Here is a 14,205-nt window from a genome sequence, read left to right as displayed (position 1 = left end):
GAGAAGATTGGGGGGGAAAGAGAGAAGGGGGAGAGAGAGAAGAGGGAGTGAGACAGAGAAGGGGGAAGCCAGAGAAGGGAGGGCAGAGAATGTGGGGAAAGTATGTCAACGACAACTGTCTCTTATGTATTTACTAGTAATAATAATAAGAGTAATAATAATTGGCTCTCTGATAAGGGTAAATAAAACACTCGATTGATAAAGATCGCCCTATTTAGAGGGCCGGAAAGAAATGCAACAGTAATTAATTTTCATTGAAACAAAAACAGCCAGATATTAGCCATTAGATTAAGAAGCAAATTAGATGGTGCCATTCTTTACCAGAAGTTGTTTTTTGGTCCACTGTCTGATCTTAAAAGGGTTTCTATTTTTAATTACCAGCCATACAGATGGGATCTTCACCCAGAACGGGATCAACCTGCTTATCCACAGAGTGAACTATCCTAGGTACGTTACGCCATATTTGAAGCGGATAATCGTTTCTTCTTAACAAGGAGGGGGCGTATTTTCCTTCTGGAAAACTCAGTTAATCTTCCCTTCAGCACACTAATAAATAATGATCACACTTATAGGGCCAAGCAAGGATTTTTCACAGTGTTTTAAACCTGGATGACATTCTGAATTTCTGGAGGGCATCTTATATATATTACCCTGATCACTGTGACTTTGGGATCGCTGCGGCTTTCTTTCCATCCTATCTCTCTGCCTCTCCCTCGCTTTTTCTCTCTTCCTTCTCTGTAAGAGGTTGCTAATGTTCATTTTATAAGGGATTTGTAATGAATTAATTAATCATTGCTTGTGGTTTATATTTGCAGATCAGATAAGAGCAACATTACCTTAAATTGTCCTAAACTCCACCCCATAGCTGGCTTACCCTATAAGCTTCTGATCCCCAAACATTTAGGAGAAATGTGTTTGACTGGAGAACTTACACTTAATCTCATAGCTGCGGTTAACCCCTGCCTGAAAATGTTCCCTAACAAACCTTCTAGAATATCTTCCATATATATATCCATTTTATGGTTTAGCGTTTTATATAATAGTGTCAATAGAGTCGTTTTCCTATGTAATTTTTAAAGGGTCATTCCCACATATAAGCAAGTGACCTAATGACAGTGCTGTGTTTAATGGGTTAATGGGTCAGTCCCACGTAGGAGCAAAGTGACCTAGTGACAGGGACGTGGTTAATGGGTTAAAGCAAGGGTGCGCAAAGTGGGGGGCGGGAGATTTTCATGGGGGGGGGCGCAGCATCCTGCGCTCTCCCCCAAGGCATTTAAATTAAATGCCGGGAGGACCACGTGAGGCCTCTGCAGCTTCTCCTACCTGATCTTTGGCGACGCGTCACCATGGTAACCGGCGGCAAATGATGCAGCGGAGTCATGTAACCTCACGTTGCCATGGCAACGTGGGACCATTTGACGCTGGAGCCGAGGAGGAGGGGGGGCGCGAGCCGGGAGGTAAGCAGGCAGGGGGGGGGGGGGCGCGAGCCGGGAGGTAAGCAGGCAGGGGGGGGCGCAGGTTAAAAACTTTGCTCACCCTTGGGTTAAAGGGTCAGTCCCACGTAGGGGCCAAGTGACCTAATGCAGGGCCGGCGACGGGGGCAGAGCCGGGACAGGTGTCCATGGCCCAGTGGCTGCGGGGGGCCCGGCTGGCGGTCCTCTCATTACCGCCGGGCTCCGGCTCTCCCCCAGTTACTGGTCTCCATCACTGACTGTCGCACACTGAGCTTCTGGCACGCCGGGCCTCTCTGACGGCGATGCGCGCTGGATGCAATCTGGCCTCAGCTTCCGGCATGCACCGGCAAGAGAGAGAGGCCCGGGGCGCGCCAGCGTCAGAAGCTCAGCGCAGGACAGTCAGTGATGGAGGCCCGCAGCTGGGGGAGTGCCAGGGCCCGGCGTCAAGGAGAGAACCGGCAGCCGGGCCCCCCTGCAGCCACCGGGCCCGTCCAGCGGCCTGAGGCCATCCCCAAGGTAGGTAAATATGTATTTATGTGGTGTTTTTTTAAAATATATATGTATTTGGGGTATTGGGGGTGTTTTTTGTATGTATTGGGGGAGGGAGGTTTGGTATGTATTTGGGGGAGGGGGATTGCTATGTATTTGGGGGGGAGGTTTGGTATGTATTTGGGGGAGTGGGATTGGTATGTATTTGGGGGGGGGAGGTTTGGTATGTATTTGGGGGAGGGGGATTGGTATGTATTTGGGGGAGGGGGATTGGTATGTATTTGGGGGAGGGGGATTGCTATGTATTTGGGGGGGAGGTTTGGTATGTATTTGGGGGAGAGGGATTGGTATGTATTTGGGAGGTGGTTTGGTATGTATTTGGGTGGGTGTTTGGTATGTATTTGGGGGAGGGGGATTGGTATGTATTTGGGAGGGTGTTTGGTATGTATTTGGGGGAGTGTTTGGTATGTATTTCGGGGGTGTTTGGTATGTATTTGGGTTGGGTGTTTGGTATGTATTTGGGGGAGTTTGATATGTATTTGGGAGGTGGTTTGGTATGTATTTGGAGGGTTTTTGGTATGTATTTGGGGGGGTGTTTGGTATGTATTTGGGGGGTGTTTGGTATGTATTTGGGGGGTGTTTGGTATGTATTTGGGTTGGGTGTTTGGTATGTATTTGGGGGAGTTTGGTATGTATTTGGGGGAGTTTAGTATGTATTTTGGGGGTGTTTGGTATGTATTTGGGGGGGTGTTTGGTATGTATTTAGGAGGTGGTTTGGTATGTATTTGGGGGAGTTTGGTATGTATTTGGGTTGGGTGTTTGGTATGTATTTGGGAGGGGGTGTTTAGTATGTATTTTGGGTGTGTTTGGTATGTATTTGGGGGGGTGTTTGGTATGTATTTGGGGGGGTGTTTGGTATGTATTTAGGAGGTGGTTTGGTATGTATTTGGAGGGTTTTTGGTATGTATTTGGGGGGGTGTTTAGTATGTATTTGGGAGGTGGTTTGGTATGTATTTGGGGGGGTGTTTAGTATGTATTTGGGGGGGTGTTTGTTATGTATTTGGGAGGGTGTTTGGTATGTATTTGGGAGGGGGGTTTGGTATGTATTTGGGAGGGAGGTTTGGTGTGTATTTGGGGGGCTGGTATGTATTTGGGGGACTGGTATGTATTTGGGGTGGTGGTATGCATTTGCGGGGTTGGTATGTATTTGGGGGGGGTTGGTATATATAGCGGGGTTGGTATGTATTCAGGTGGTGCTTTTTTATGTATTTGGAGGGGTAGGTTTGTATATTTTGGGGGGGTGGATTTCTTTTGTATGTATTTGGGGGTGGGAAGGTTTTTTGTATTGGTGTGGGGTGTTTTGGTATGTATCTTGTGGGTGGGGATTATGTGTGTCGAAGGGTATGAGTGTAAGGAGGGGGAATTGAGTGAGAGTGGGGCAATTGATGCAGGGTGGGGAGCATGAGTGAGAGGGAGTGAGGGAGGAAAAGAGGGAGTAAGAATGAGACAGAGGGGAGAGAAATACATGTGAGTCGGGGGGGAGGAATTGAGTGAGAGTGGGGTAATTGATGGAAGGGGTGAGTGAGAGGGGGTGAGGGAGTGAGACGTAGACGGATAAATACATGGGAACAGGGGGGTAAATAGAGGGGGCTCATGAAGTGTGAAATTGGAGGGGGGGGCTCGCAAGCCTGCCGCCACGGGCCCGGTCGTAACTCTAGTCCTTGGCCCTGGGGAAATCTGTCTGCGGCCCTGATCTAATGACAGCGACAGGTTTAATGGGTTAATTCTCACGTAGGAGCAAAGTGACCTGTTTTCCTTACCTCCTCATACATATATCTCTATGCTTCCTCACTGCCTTTGTGGTTAAGAAATAATAAGATTTTGTTCCTGACGGATCCTTCTCGTGTCGCTAACTGGGAAAAATACAACCTTCGCCTCACCCTAAATACGGATCAAACTCTGGATGGAGGTAATTTTGCTGCTGACAGGTGCAATTCCCCTAAAAAATCTTTATAATGAAAGCATATTCCATGTGATGCCTTATAAAGCAGATTACCACCATTATTTATATATTCTGATTTTATTTACATTTTGTATTTAACAAGGCCCGAAGCCTGCAGTAGAGTGTCCACATGACAACCTCTGCTGCTTCTCCCCAATTTACTCCACTTCACCAGGCAGCACGGAGCTGTTCTCTATGCAGACTTCAAGGGGTCTTATCAGTGAAGCGGTCTTATATCTGAGCTTCTCTGATAAGGTTTTCGTGAAATCTAATATTGTTAATAAGTGAGAGGGGATTAGCAGCCATTATAATTTAGGTTTTCGGATCATTTTATAGGAATAAAACACAATTTAATAAACATTGAACAGGGAAATAACTACAAGCAAAATAAGACAGATTGAGCAATAGGATGAGTTATAGGGAGCGGTGATATGGGGCAATAGGAGGAGTAATAGGGAGCGGTGATATGGGGTAATAGGAGGAGTTATAGGGAGTGGTTATATGGGGTAATAGGAGGAATTATAGGGAGCGGTTATATGGGGTAATAGGAGGAGTAATAGAGAGAGGTTATATGGGTAATAGGAGTAGTTATAGGGAGAGGTTATATGGGGCAATAGGAAAAGTTATAGGGAGGGGTTATATGGAGTAATAGCAGGATGTATAGGGAGCGTTTATATGGGGTAATAGGAGGAGTTATAGGGAGCCTTTATATGGGGCAATAGGAGGAGTTCTAGGGTGCGGTTATATGGAGCAATAGGAGAAGTTATATGGGATAATAGGAGGAGTTATAGGGAGCAGTTATATGGGGTTATAGGAGGAGTTATAGGGAGAGATTATGTGGGGTAATACGAGGAGTTATAGGGAGAGGTTATGTGGGGTAACGGGAGTTATAGGGAGCGGTTAAATGGGGTAATAGGAGGAGTTATAGGGAGAGGTTATGTTCGGTAATAGGAGGAGTTATAGGGAGAGGTTATGTGGGGTAACAGGGGGAGTTATAGGGAGCGGTTATATGGGGTAATTGGAGGAGTTATAGGGAGAGGTTATATGGGGTAATAGGAGGAGTTATAGGGAGAGATTATATGGGGCAATATGAGTAGTTATAGGGAGTGGTTTTATGGGGTAATAGGAGTTATAGGGAGCAGTTATATGGGATAATAGGAGGAGTTATAGGAAGAGGTTATATGGGGTAATAGGAGGAGTTATAGGGAGCAGCTATATGGGGTAATAGGAGGAGTTATAGGGAGAGGTTATATAGGGTAATAGAAGGAATTAGAGGAAGATTATGAAGTTCTACAAAGCTCTCATACTCTCATGTTGTGTTTGTCTTTTATAGATTTAGCAATTCCGGACATTGCATACGACTCTTTCCCGATCTCTGACAACCCTCAGGATTATTTGAAACAGGAGAAGCAGGAACTGCTACTCTACTTCTTTCTAGAGTATTCCGATACGTTTCACACTGAGCTGAGAGACCTTCCGGGTACGTAATAAATATGGTGCCTACTTATCAAGGTCCAAGGTTGGACAGGTTTCCCATCATGCTTCTTCTCTCTCTCCCTCTCTCTCTCACTCTCGCTCTCTCTCTCTCTCTCTCTCTCTCTGTCTGTCTCTCTCAGTCTCTCTCTCACACTCCCTCTCTTTCATTAACTTTCTTCTGTCCCTCCTTCATCTCGCCCTTTTTCTTTACCTTTCACCTTACTTTTCTCTCCCCTCTTCTCTCTCTCTTTCTCTCTCCTTCTCCTTTCCCTCTCCTTATCCTCTTCTCTCCCTCTCACATTCTTTTGTTCCCCCTCTCTCTCCCCTTTTCCTCTTCTTTCTCACCTCCTTATCATCTTCCCTCTTTCTACCCTCCTCTCCCCTTTTCTTTTTTCTCCATCACTACCTCCTTCTTATTTCCTCTCTTCAATCTTCTCTCCCTTCTTCTTTTCTGCCTCTCTCCTTCCCCCTCCCCTTCTAATCTTCTCTCCCTCCCTCCCTCCCTCCCTCCCTTTACCTTCTTTTTCTCTCCCTCTCTCTCCTTTTCTCTTCCCCTTTCTCCATTGTCTTCTCTTCTTCTCTGTCCTCTTCTGTCCCTCTTTCCATCCTTCTCTCCACCCACTCCCTTTTTCTTCTCACTCTCTTTTTCTCTTTCTCTTTTCCCTCTCACTCCATCTCTCTCCCATCTTCATCCTCTCTCCTATTTCTTCCTTCTCTTTCTACTCTTCTCTTACATGCTCCCTCTCTCCCTTCACCTCTTATTTCACTCCTCTCCCTCGGTTTCACTCTTGTTGTCCACTTGATTCCCTTTCCCTCGCACACAGGAATCCACCAAACTATTGTGCGTGAAATGGATCAAATTTTACTTGTCAACCAGTCTGCGGTGAGAGAATCCGTCCAGTCCGTCCTAGACAGAGTCCTTAAGGACCTCTCAAGAGCGTTATCAGTACGTGAGCTCCTACTGTCTCCAATAGCTGTTTCTACATGGCTGGCCGGCCCTTCCTTTAACATTATGTGGCCTGCATCTCTGCTATGTTCTCTGCAGCTAATTCTCACCCTTAATATCTGTCCATCACGGGACAGAAAAAAATGAATGCCAATGGCCTGTAGCGCATTCAACACGTCACAGTCATTAGGTCACTTTGCCTCTACGTGGAACTGACCCTTTAACCCATTAAACATGTCCCTGTCATTAGGTCACTTTGCCTCTACGTGGAACTGACCCTTTAACCCATTAAACACGTCTCTGTCATTAGATCATTTTGCTCCTACACTATGTGGGATTGACCCTTTAACCCATTAAACATGTCGCTGCCATTAGTTCACTTTGCCTCCACATGGAACTGACCCTTTAAACCATTAAATACGTCCCTATCATTAGGTCACTTTGCCCCTACGTGGAACTGACCCTTTACCCCATTAAACACGTCCCTGTCATTAGGTCTCTTGTACATTACAGAATTACCGGAATCTGCAAGTGGCTGGAACAGTGTCTGCAGAGGCGATAAATTGTGTGATATCAAACAGCACTAACCATTCTTTCCGAGAGGCATGCTACAGTAACTTCCAGGTACTTTCTGCCCCGCTGTGGGGGGAAATGTATAGAGATAATTCATCTTTATACAGTGTAACATGTTAATTACTCAGCATCAATATACAGTGCAGCGCGTTCATCTTGTGTTACAGGTTTCCGACACACACTCTCTTATCAGCTCCATGCAGAGTGTGTTTGTAGGAGTGGGGTGTAATCGAGTCATGATCAGCAGAGTATGTCACCCTGGGAAGGTATGTTGCTATTCTGTATCCCCTAATAAATGCCTTATAACTTATCTATCTTTAATAATGACTACATTACATAGCACAAGAGTCAAATGTGTATTCAGTGGCGAGAAAATGTTTGTGAACCCCAATGATAATTATGGAAATTTCATCGTTTTTCCATGAAAACCTTCTTGAATCAAAATCAGTCTTTTCTTAAATATCCAATAGGGTTTAGATTAACCAATTCCACGTCTTTTGAAACAAAATGATGTATGAATTAGACAAAGAATGAGTAATTATGAGCCAGGGTATGTGCAAAAGTAAGTGAAACCCTGGTTTTATCAGCTAAATTATCAACCATTTAAATAGGTAGATCTTCAGGGGTGAGTTTGGGAGGCCCCACCCTATATAAAGATCAGAAACTTTGTCAGTTTGGTCTTCACCATACAGGAATGCCACAATCAAATGAAATCTCTGAGGACCACAGGAAAGCAGTTATTGATGCTCATCAGTCTTGAAAGGGTTACAAAACAATTTCTAAGGATTTGGGGCTTCACCAATCCACCGTCAGACAAATGGAGAAAGTTCAAGACTACAGTCACTCTAAGCAGGTGCAGTTGTCCTACAGTATCAACATCTCTCAAGGAACAAACCAGCAAATCATCCATGAAGTTACAAAGCTCCCAACAGTAACAACCAAGGATCTGCAGGTCACTCTCGCCTTGGCTAATGTGAGTGTTCATGACTCAAGTATCAGAAAAAGACTGAACCAGAACGGTGTTCATGTAAGGATAGCCAGGAGGAAACCACTGCTCTCTTAAAAGAACATTGCTGCTGTCTGAAGTTCGCCAAAGAGCACATAGATGATCCACAAGACTTCTGCAAAAATGTTCTCTGGACAGACGAGTCAAAGGTAGAACTTTTTGGTCTCAATGAGAAACGTTATGTTTGGCGAAAACCAAAACTGTGTTCGAACAGAAGAAACTCATCCCAACCCTCAAGCATGGTGATGGGATTGTGATGGTTTGGGGCTGCTTTTCTGCCTCAGGACTTGTACGGCTTGCTATCATTGATACAACCATGAATTCTGCATTGCATAAGAAGATCCTAGAGGAGAATGTCAGGCCACCCGTCCGTGAGCTGAAGCGAACATGGGTCATGCAGTAAGACAATAATCCTAAACATACAAGTAGATCTACAAAAGAATGGCTGCAGAAGAAGAAATTCCGCATTTTAAAATGGCCTAGTCAAAGTCTGGACCTAGACCTGATTGAAATGATGTGGCAGGACCTGAAGCGAACTGTCCATGCAAGGAAGCCCTGAAATATCACTGAGTTGAAGTAGTTCTGTAAGGAAGAATGGGCCAAAATTCCTCAAAACCAATGTGAGAGACTGACCAACAGTTACAGGAAACGCTTAGTTGAAGTCATTGCTTTTCAAGGGGGCGCCACCAGGTACTAAATTTAAAGATTCACAAACTTTTTCACACATGGATATTGAATGTTGAATCATTTGTGGATAAATAATGTTGAAAAAGTATCATGTGATTCACAAACTATTTCTCACCACTGTATACACGTATATACATCATACACACAAGCAGGAATCTTCATCCAACGGGATCGACAAGGGCTGAAGAAGATGATGATATAGATACACACACACACACACACACACATACACACACTTATATATGTATGTTATTTTTCAGGATACAGAGAGATTAAATGAAACAGCCCCATTTGAGACAGGCAGGGAAAGCTCATTATTAGGGGATTCTCAGTCTAACGACTCATGTGAAGATGGCAATGACCCAGGTGAGAATGGAACTCTTATAGGGTCCCTGCTTCCACCTCTCTCCTTACATATAGCAGGTAGACATGATCGAGTGGGACAGGATCCTTCTGGTAAGACTTTAAATTGTATGTAGTTCTTATTTATATAGCGCCAACTGTGTACTCAACGCTTTACAAAAGAGATAATACAATACAGGGAATTATAATATGATAAGTGCAACAAACCAAATCAGACAATAAGAAAGCAAACCATTGCCCTGGAGAGCTTACAATCTAAGTAGTTGGGATCCTTTGGCCTATATATCCTATAATACGATATATTGTCTATATCACTGCAAGAACTGGAAGATGAGCTTGAAAATATTAAACAGGATATTGTTGGCCATAGTGAAGTAAGAAGGAAAGATGAAGGCCTCATTGAGCTCAAAAGCAGACACCTATTCTATTACCGAGGTACAGATAATGGAAGAATCAGGGGAGTAGGCTGCAGGAGTTAACAGGAGATGGAAAACATCATAGTGGAGTATGAAAGCTCATCAGAAAGAGCAGCCACAATTGTCACTCAGAGATACAGGCTTCAAATCATCCAAGTATATGCCCCAGCATCACGTCTCACAGACAATAAAGTGGAGACTTCTATCATAAAATCAACCAACTTAACAACAAAGACAATTCTCACCTCAAGATGGTTATGGAAGATTTCAATGGAAACGTTGGTGCCCATTAGAAAGATGAAGCATCAGTGGGTAAGTATGGTTACGGTAACGGGAATGAACGTGGAGACAGATTGGTAGAATTTGCAGAATGTGAAAACTTCTACATCATGAATGTATTCTTCCAGAAGAATCCAAACAGAAAATGGACATGGAATGGACCCAATGGAGTCAGGAATTAAATTGACTTTATTCTAACTAACAAGAAACACGTGATTGAAGGCTGCCCAGTCCCTAACCTAAGCAAGTCTTAGCATTTCTAGGCACCTCTGGCTACTACCGCAAATTTGTGCCCCAATATAGTGCCCTGGCCAAACCCCTGATGGACTTGACCAAGAGGCGGCTCCTGGTCCAGGTAGCCTGGTCTCCAGAATGCGAGACCGCATTCTAAACCCTCAAGACAGCCCTGGCCAGTGCTCCTATCCTAGCAGCCCCTCGGACTATGGCATCGGTGCTGTTCTAAGCCAGGTGGGCGAGGATGGTAGGGAGCACCCCATTGTCTATCTGAGTCGCAAGCTTCTACCTCGGGAGGTGGCTTATGCCATCATTGAAAAGTAGTGCCTGGCCATTGAGGAAGCTCCAGCCCTATGTGTATGGGCGAGCTTTCCCTGTAATTACGGATCATAACCCCTTAAGCTGGTTACAGAGTGTGTCTGAAGAGAACGGGAAACTATTGCGCTGGAGTCTTGCCCTGCAGGAATTTGATTTCACTATCCAACACAAAAAGGGCAGTGAACATGGCAACACGGATGGTATCACCCGACAGGACAATCGCTGTGACTTAAAGACTTCCAGGGTGTCCAGGCTTGGGGAGCCACCTGATGGGGTGGTTGCCCCAGAGCTGTCTTCTTGAGGGGGGAGGTGTGACGGTAGGGGTAGCTGGCTGACCTAATGAAGAGAAAGCCAAGCTGGTTACCCCTAAAATAACGTATAACTTGGCTGGCTAAGTAATGTATAGTTCAGCCCATGTATGTAATTTCTGGGGAAGTACAGGGAATGTGGGCTAGCTGTGTGTAATTCTAAGTCCTGTCTTTTACATCAATACCTTATGTCTGTATTTATTCCTGTGTTGGCAATTCCCCCCAGCTTAGATACTTGGTATTGTGTGGTGATGAAATTAACATGTCAGCCCTGAAAATGCAAATGATGTTATGTGTCTGTTCCTGGACATCCAGAATTTTGAAGGGAGCGATGGTTCAGGAACACCCCAAAAAAAGAAATAGACAATAATGGTGCAGCAAATTCACACACTTGTAGAACAAATGAAATCTTTGCTCAATTGGATTGCCTACTTACAACAGGTAAGTGAAAAATCAGCATAAACGGGGAACATGGTGGATGGAAACTCAGGAGGGCTCTCACTCAGGATGGTATTCATAGAAGACAACAAGGAGAGACCATGGTGTGGACCAATAAATGAATTTATATTATTAAAAAAGCATAAGAAATGTACTCACAATGTGTACATCGATAGCAGGCACATAAGGTTTTCTTGAGGCAGTAGATTAACGCCGGGAGAGGTGGTAGCCTGGCCGTTCACTTCAAAGTTCCCTCAGTCAGATCGCGGTGGACAGCGTCTGACGTCACGTCCGTCAAGGACCGAGAGCTTCCGGTTGGACGGAGGGAGAGGCAGGTAACGGAACGGCATGGCAGGCTCTTCACCTTCAAGTCTGGAGCAACTGCATGCGGTGTTGAAAGCTCTACGCGTTTCGCTGAACTGGCGTCAGCTTCCTCAGGAGCATAATAACACCCTTAGTGGGTACACTACTTAAATTGTATATGGTTTAATTATTTCATTGTTTAATTAGGTAACATGGAAGGGAAGGGGAGGGTTAATTCCCACTTGTGATGCTAACCAGGAGTAGGCAATGTTTGATCATGATATAAAAATATAAACATCTTCATAGCATAGGACAGTTCATAAGACTCAGGATTCCAGATAGTCCAATGTTAAACACACTCCCATAGATTATGCCACTAGCCATATAGGTAAGTCTTATGTGGTGGTCTAGGTAACCGTGTGTGGGACTGATCACATAAATTAAGTAAATGGATTACTTACTGCTGACCTTGGGGATATCCTGGTCCTGTCCTGCGTGCTCCTACCAAGGAACAATTGAAGAGAGTATTTAGGAGAGTAATTAGGTAACGAATTACTCACAGGTTCTCTCATACAGGAGTACATAACACTGTGATCCAAATACATAACGGCGCAATAAAAACTTTATTAAAAAGCATATAACTAAAAAACTAAAACTAAACAATAAGCTCAGGAGAGAGATGTGTAAACGGGGTAAATAAGCAAATGGGGACAAAAGGGAGAGAGAGAGAGAAAGAGAGAGGGTATTAGTAAATCATTCACATTACATACAATATAATGAGAGGCTAATAAGAGTTTTAGACAAACTTAGTGGGGGAGGCATATAAATTAGCCATAATAAGTGATCCCATTAGTAATATATAGACAGAGACTACAGATAAAAGCAAACTTGGATGAAGATCAGCAAACAATTGTATATACACAACAAATGGATCTCAAGGCTAGTTAAGGAATGGTGCTAATTCAAAATCTGCGTTGAGTCCATTAGGTATAAGAGTATTAAGTCTATGGATCCAATACATCTCACACTTGCTTAAATCTATATCCCTACTTCGGCCTCTCCAGTGTTGAATGACATTTTCAATGGTAGTGAACACTAAGCCTTTAGGATTAGAATTGTGAAAGAGTGCAAAATGTTTGGAGACGCTATGCGTCATTACGCCTCGTCTAATGTTACTCAAATGTTCAGTAATATGTTTTTTAATGGCTCTTTTTGTTTTACCCACGTATTGTAGCCCACAGGGGCATTCTAATACGTAAATGACATATTCAGTGTAAAAATTCATATATTGTTTAATTTTAAAGTTTTCATCACGATTATTGGATCTAAAATTCTTTTTATCAGGTTGCTTATACTCACACGCCTTGCAAGTTGAGCAACCAAAGAATCCTTCAAGCTTTTGAAACCACCCTTTCTCTTTAGTATCTATTTTCCTAAGTGCACTTGGAGCGATAATATTTTTCAAATTTGTTGCTTTTTTGAAGATTATTTTAGGATTCTCTGGAATTTCATTTTTCAATATAGGGTCATTGCGTAGGATGTGCCAGTGTTTACGAATTATTTTGCCAATATTACTTGCTTCTCTATTAAAAGTTGTCAAAAATGCAGTGTCAAAGTTGTTATTAGAATTATTTTGTCTGATATTAGATTTAATTAGATATTTTCTGTCTAAAGCTTTTGCTTTCTCAAATGCTGTATCCAAGACTTCTTCTCTATATTTTTTTCTGGATGAATCGTGATTTGAGTATCTCACATTGTTGTCCAAAGACTTCATCATCAGTGCAATTTCTACGCATTCTTCTATACTAATTGTATGGGACATTGTACATCCATAAATGGTAATGACAGCTTGAACGTAGAATTTAGTTATTACTATCTACGTCTTTAAAAAAAGACCTAGTTTTAAGATTTCCGTCTTGGACATAGATATTGAGATCCAGAAAATTTAATGAGGACTTGCTAGTTGTTGAAGTAAATTTCAAATTGTAAGTGTTAGCATTCATATTATTTAGAAACAATTCGAGATTAAGTTGATCGCCCTGCCAAATTAAAATGATGTCATCAATGTAGCGCCGCCATAGGACGAGGTTCGCCCCCAGAACACCATTATGTCAGATGTTACTCTCCTCCCAAAAACCCATGAAGAGGTTGGCATAACTGGGGGCAAACCTCGTCCCCATGGCGGTGCCACATTTCTGAATATAGAAAACATCTTCAAACCAAAAATAGTTTTTATTAAGTATAAAGGAAATACCATCCAAAATAAATTGGATTTGTGTGTCTTGAAGCTCAGAATCTTGACTCAAAAAATATTTTACAGCTTCACATCCCAGACTGTGTAGGATAGAGGTGTATAAGGAAGAGACATCAATAGTTGCCAATATGTAGTCCTCCCTCCAGACTATTTTGTCTAAAAGTTGGAGAACATCTGTGGTGTCTTTTAAATAGGATTTTAGAGATTTTACACTATCACTGCTGTTCAGCGCCGTTCTAAATCACTTGGGTTTATCATGTGTCTGTTCCTATCATTTCTATGGAGGGAGTTTCTGTAATCCATTTAGCTGAGCTGTTCCATAGAAATGATATGATCAGGACAGAGGTAGGGGACTAGTTGATAGAATCAGTTACCAGGTCTGAGCCCCAGGCACTGTTTCTCTTGGCTGGCAGCCCTTGCTCAATGTTAAAGGATAGCCACCAAGGGATATATAAGGGACACTGCTGATCAGAGCACTAGCCCATCTGAGAGACACTCTGCGAAAGAGTGTGTAGTTTGACTGTGACAAGCTGGAGATACATGTCAGAGCGGCTGCTATGTGTTCAGCACTCTGATATCCTGAAGCAGAGAAGCGGACAGGGTAAACCCATTTAAAGCAGGTCCCTGCACCTAGTGAGACTAGAGACTTGTCCCCAGTG

General features: G+C 43.4%; 1 protein-coding gene across 5 annotated transcripts in view; it reads left to right on the top strand.

Annotated features, from left to right (window-relative positions):
- The window catches only part of TOP6BL (TOP6B like initiator of meiotic double strand breaks), a 108,984-nt gene that overhangs the window by 16,728 nt on the left and 78,051 nt on the right, over positions 1–14,205 (top strand). Inside the window, exons 7-14 of one of the 5 annotated variants that reach the window (XM_075585241.1) lie at positions 382–447; positions 816–1,012; positions 3,778–3,912; positions 5,285–5,425; positions 6,246–6,367; positions 6,881–6,991; positions 7,108–7,206; positions 8,894–8,999. In XM_075585241.1, the coding sequence (XP_075441356.1) occupies positions 382–447; positions 816–1,012; positions 3,778–3,912; positions 5,285–5,425; positions 6,246–6,367; positions 6,881–6,991; positions 7,108–7,206; positions 8,894–8,999 (977 nt within the window). Of the gene's footprint in view, positions 1–381; positions 448–815; positions 1,013–3,777; positions 3,913–5,278; positions 5,426–6,245; positions 6,368–6,880; positions 6,992–7,107; positions 7,207–8,893; positions 9,000–14,205 lie in introns of all 5 variants that reach the window. The other 4 variants (XM_075585240.1, XM_075585243.1, XM_075585242.1 and 1 more) reach the window with 4 other exon arrangements.

Source organism: Ascaphus truei, unplaced genomic scaffold (genome assembly GCF_040206685.1).
Source record: "Ascaphus truei isolate aAscTru1 unplaced genomic scaffold, aAscTru1.hap1 HAP1_SCAFFOLD_997, whole genome shotgun sequence".
In the NCBI taxonomy this organism is placed as follows: domain Eukaryota; kingdom Metazoa; phylum Chordata; class Amphibia; order Anura; family Ascaphidae; genus Ascaphus; species Ascaphus truei.
This window is presented reverse-complemented; position numbering and strand designations above follow the sequence as displayed.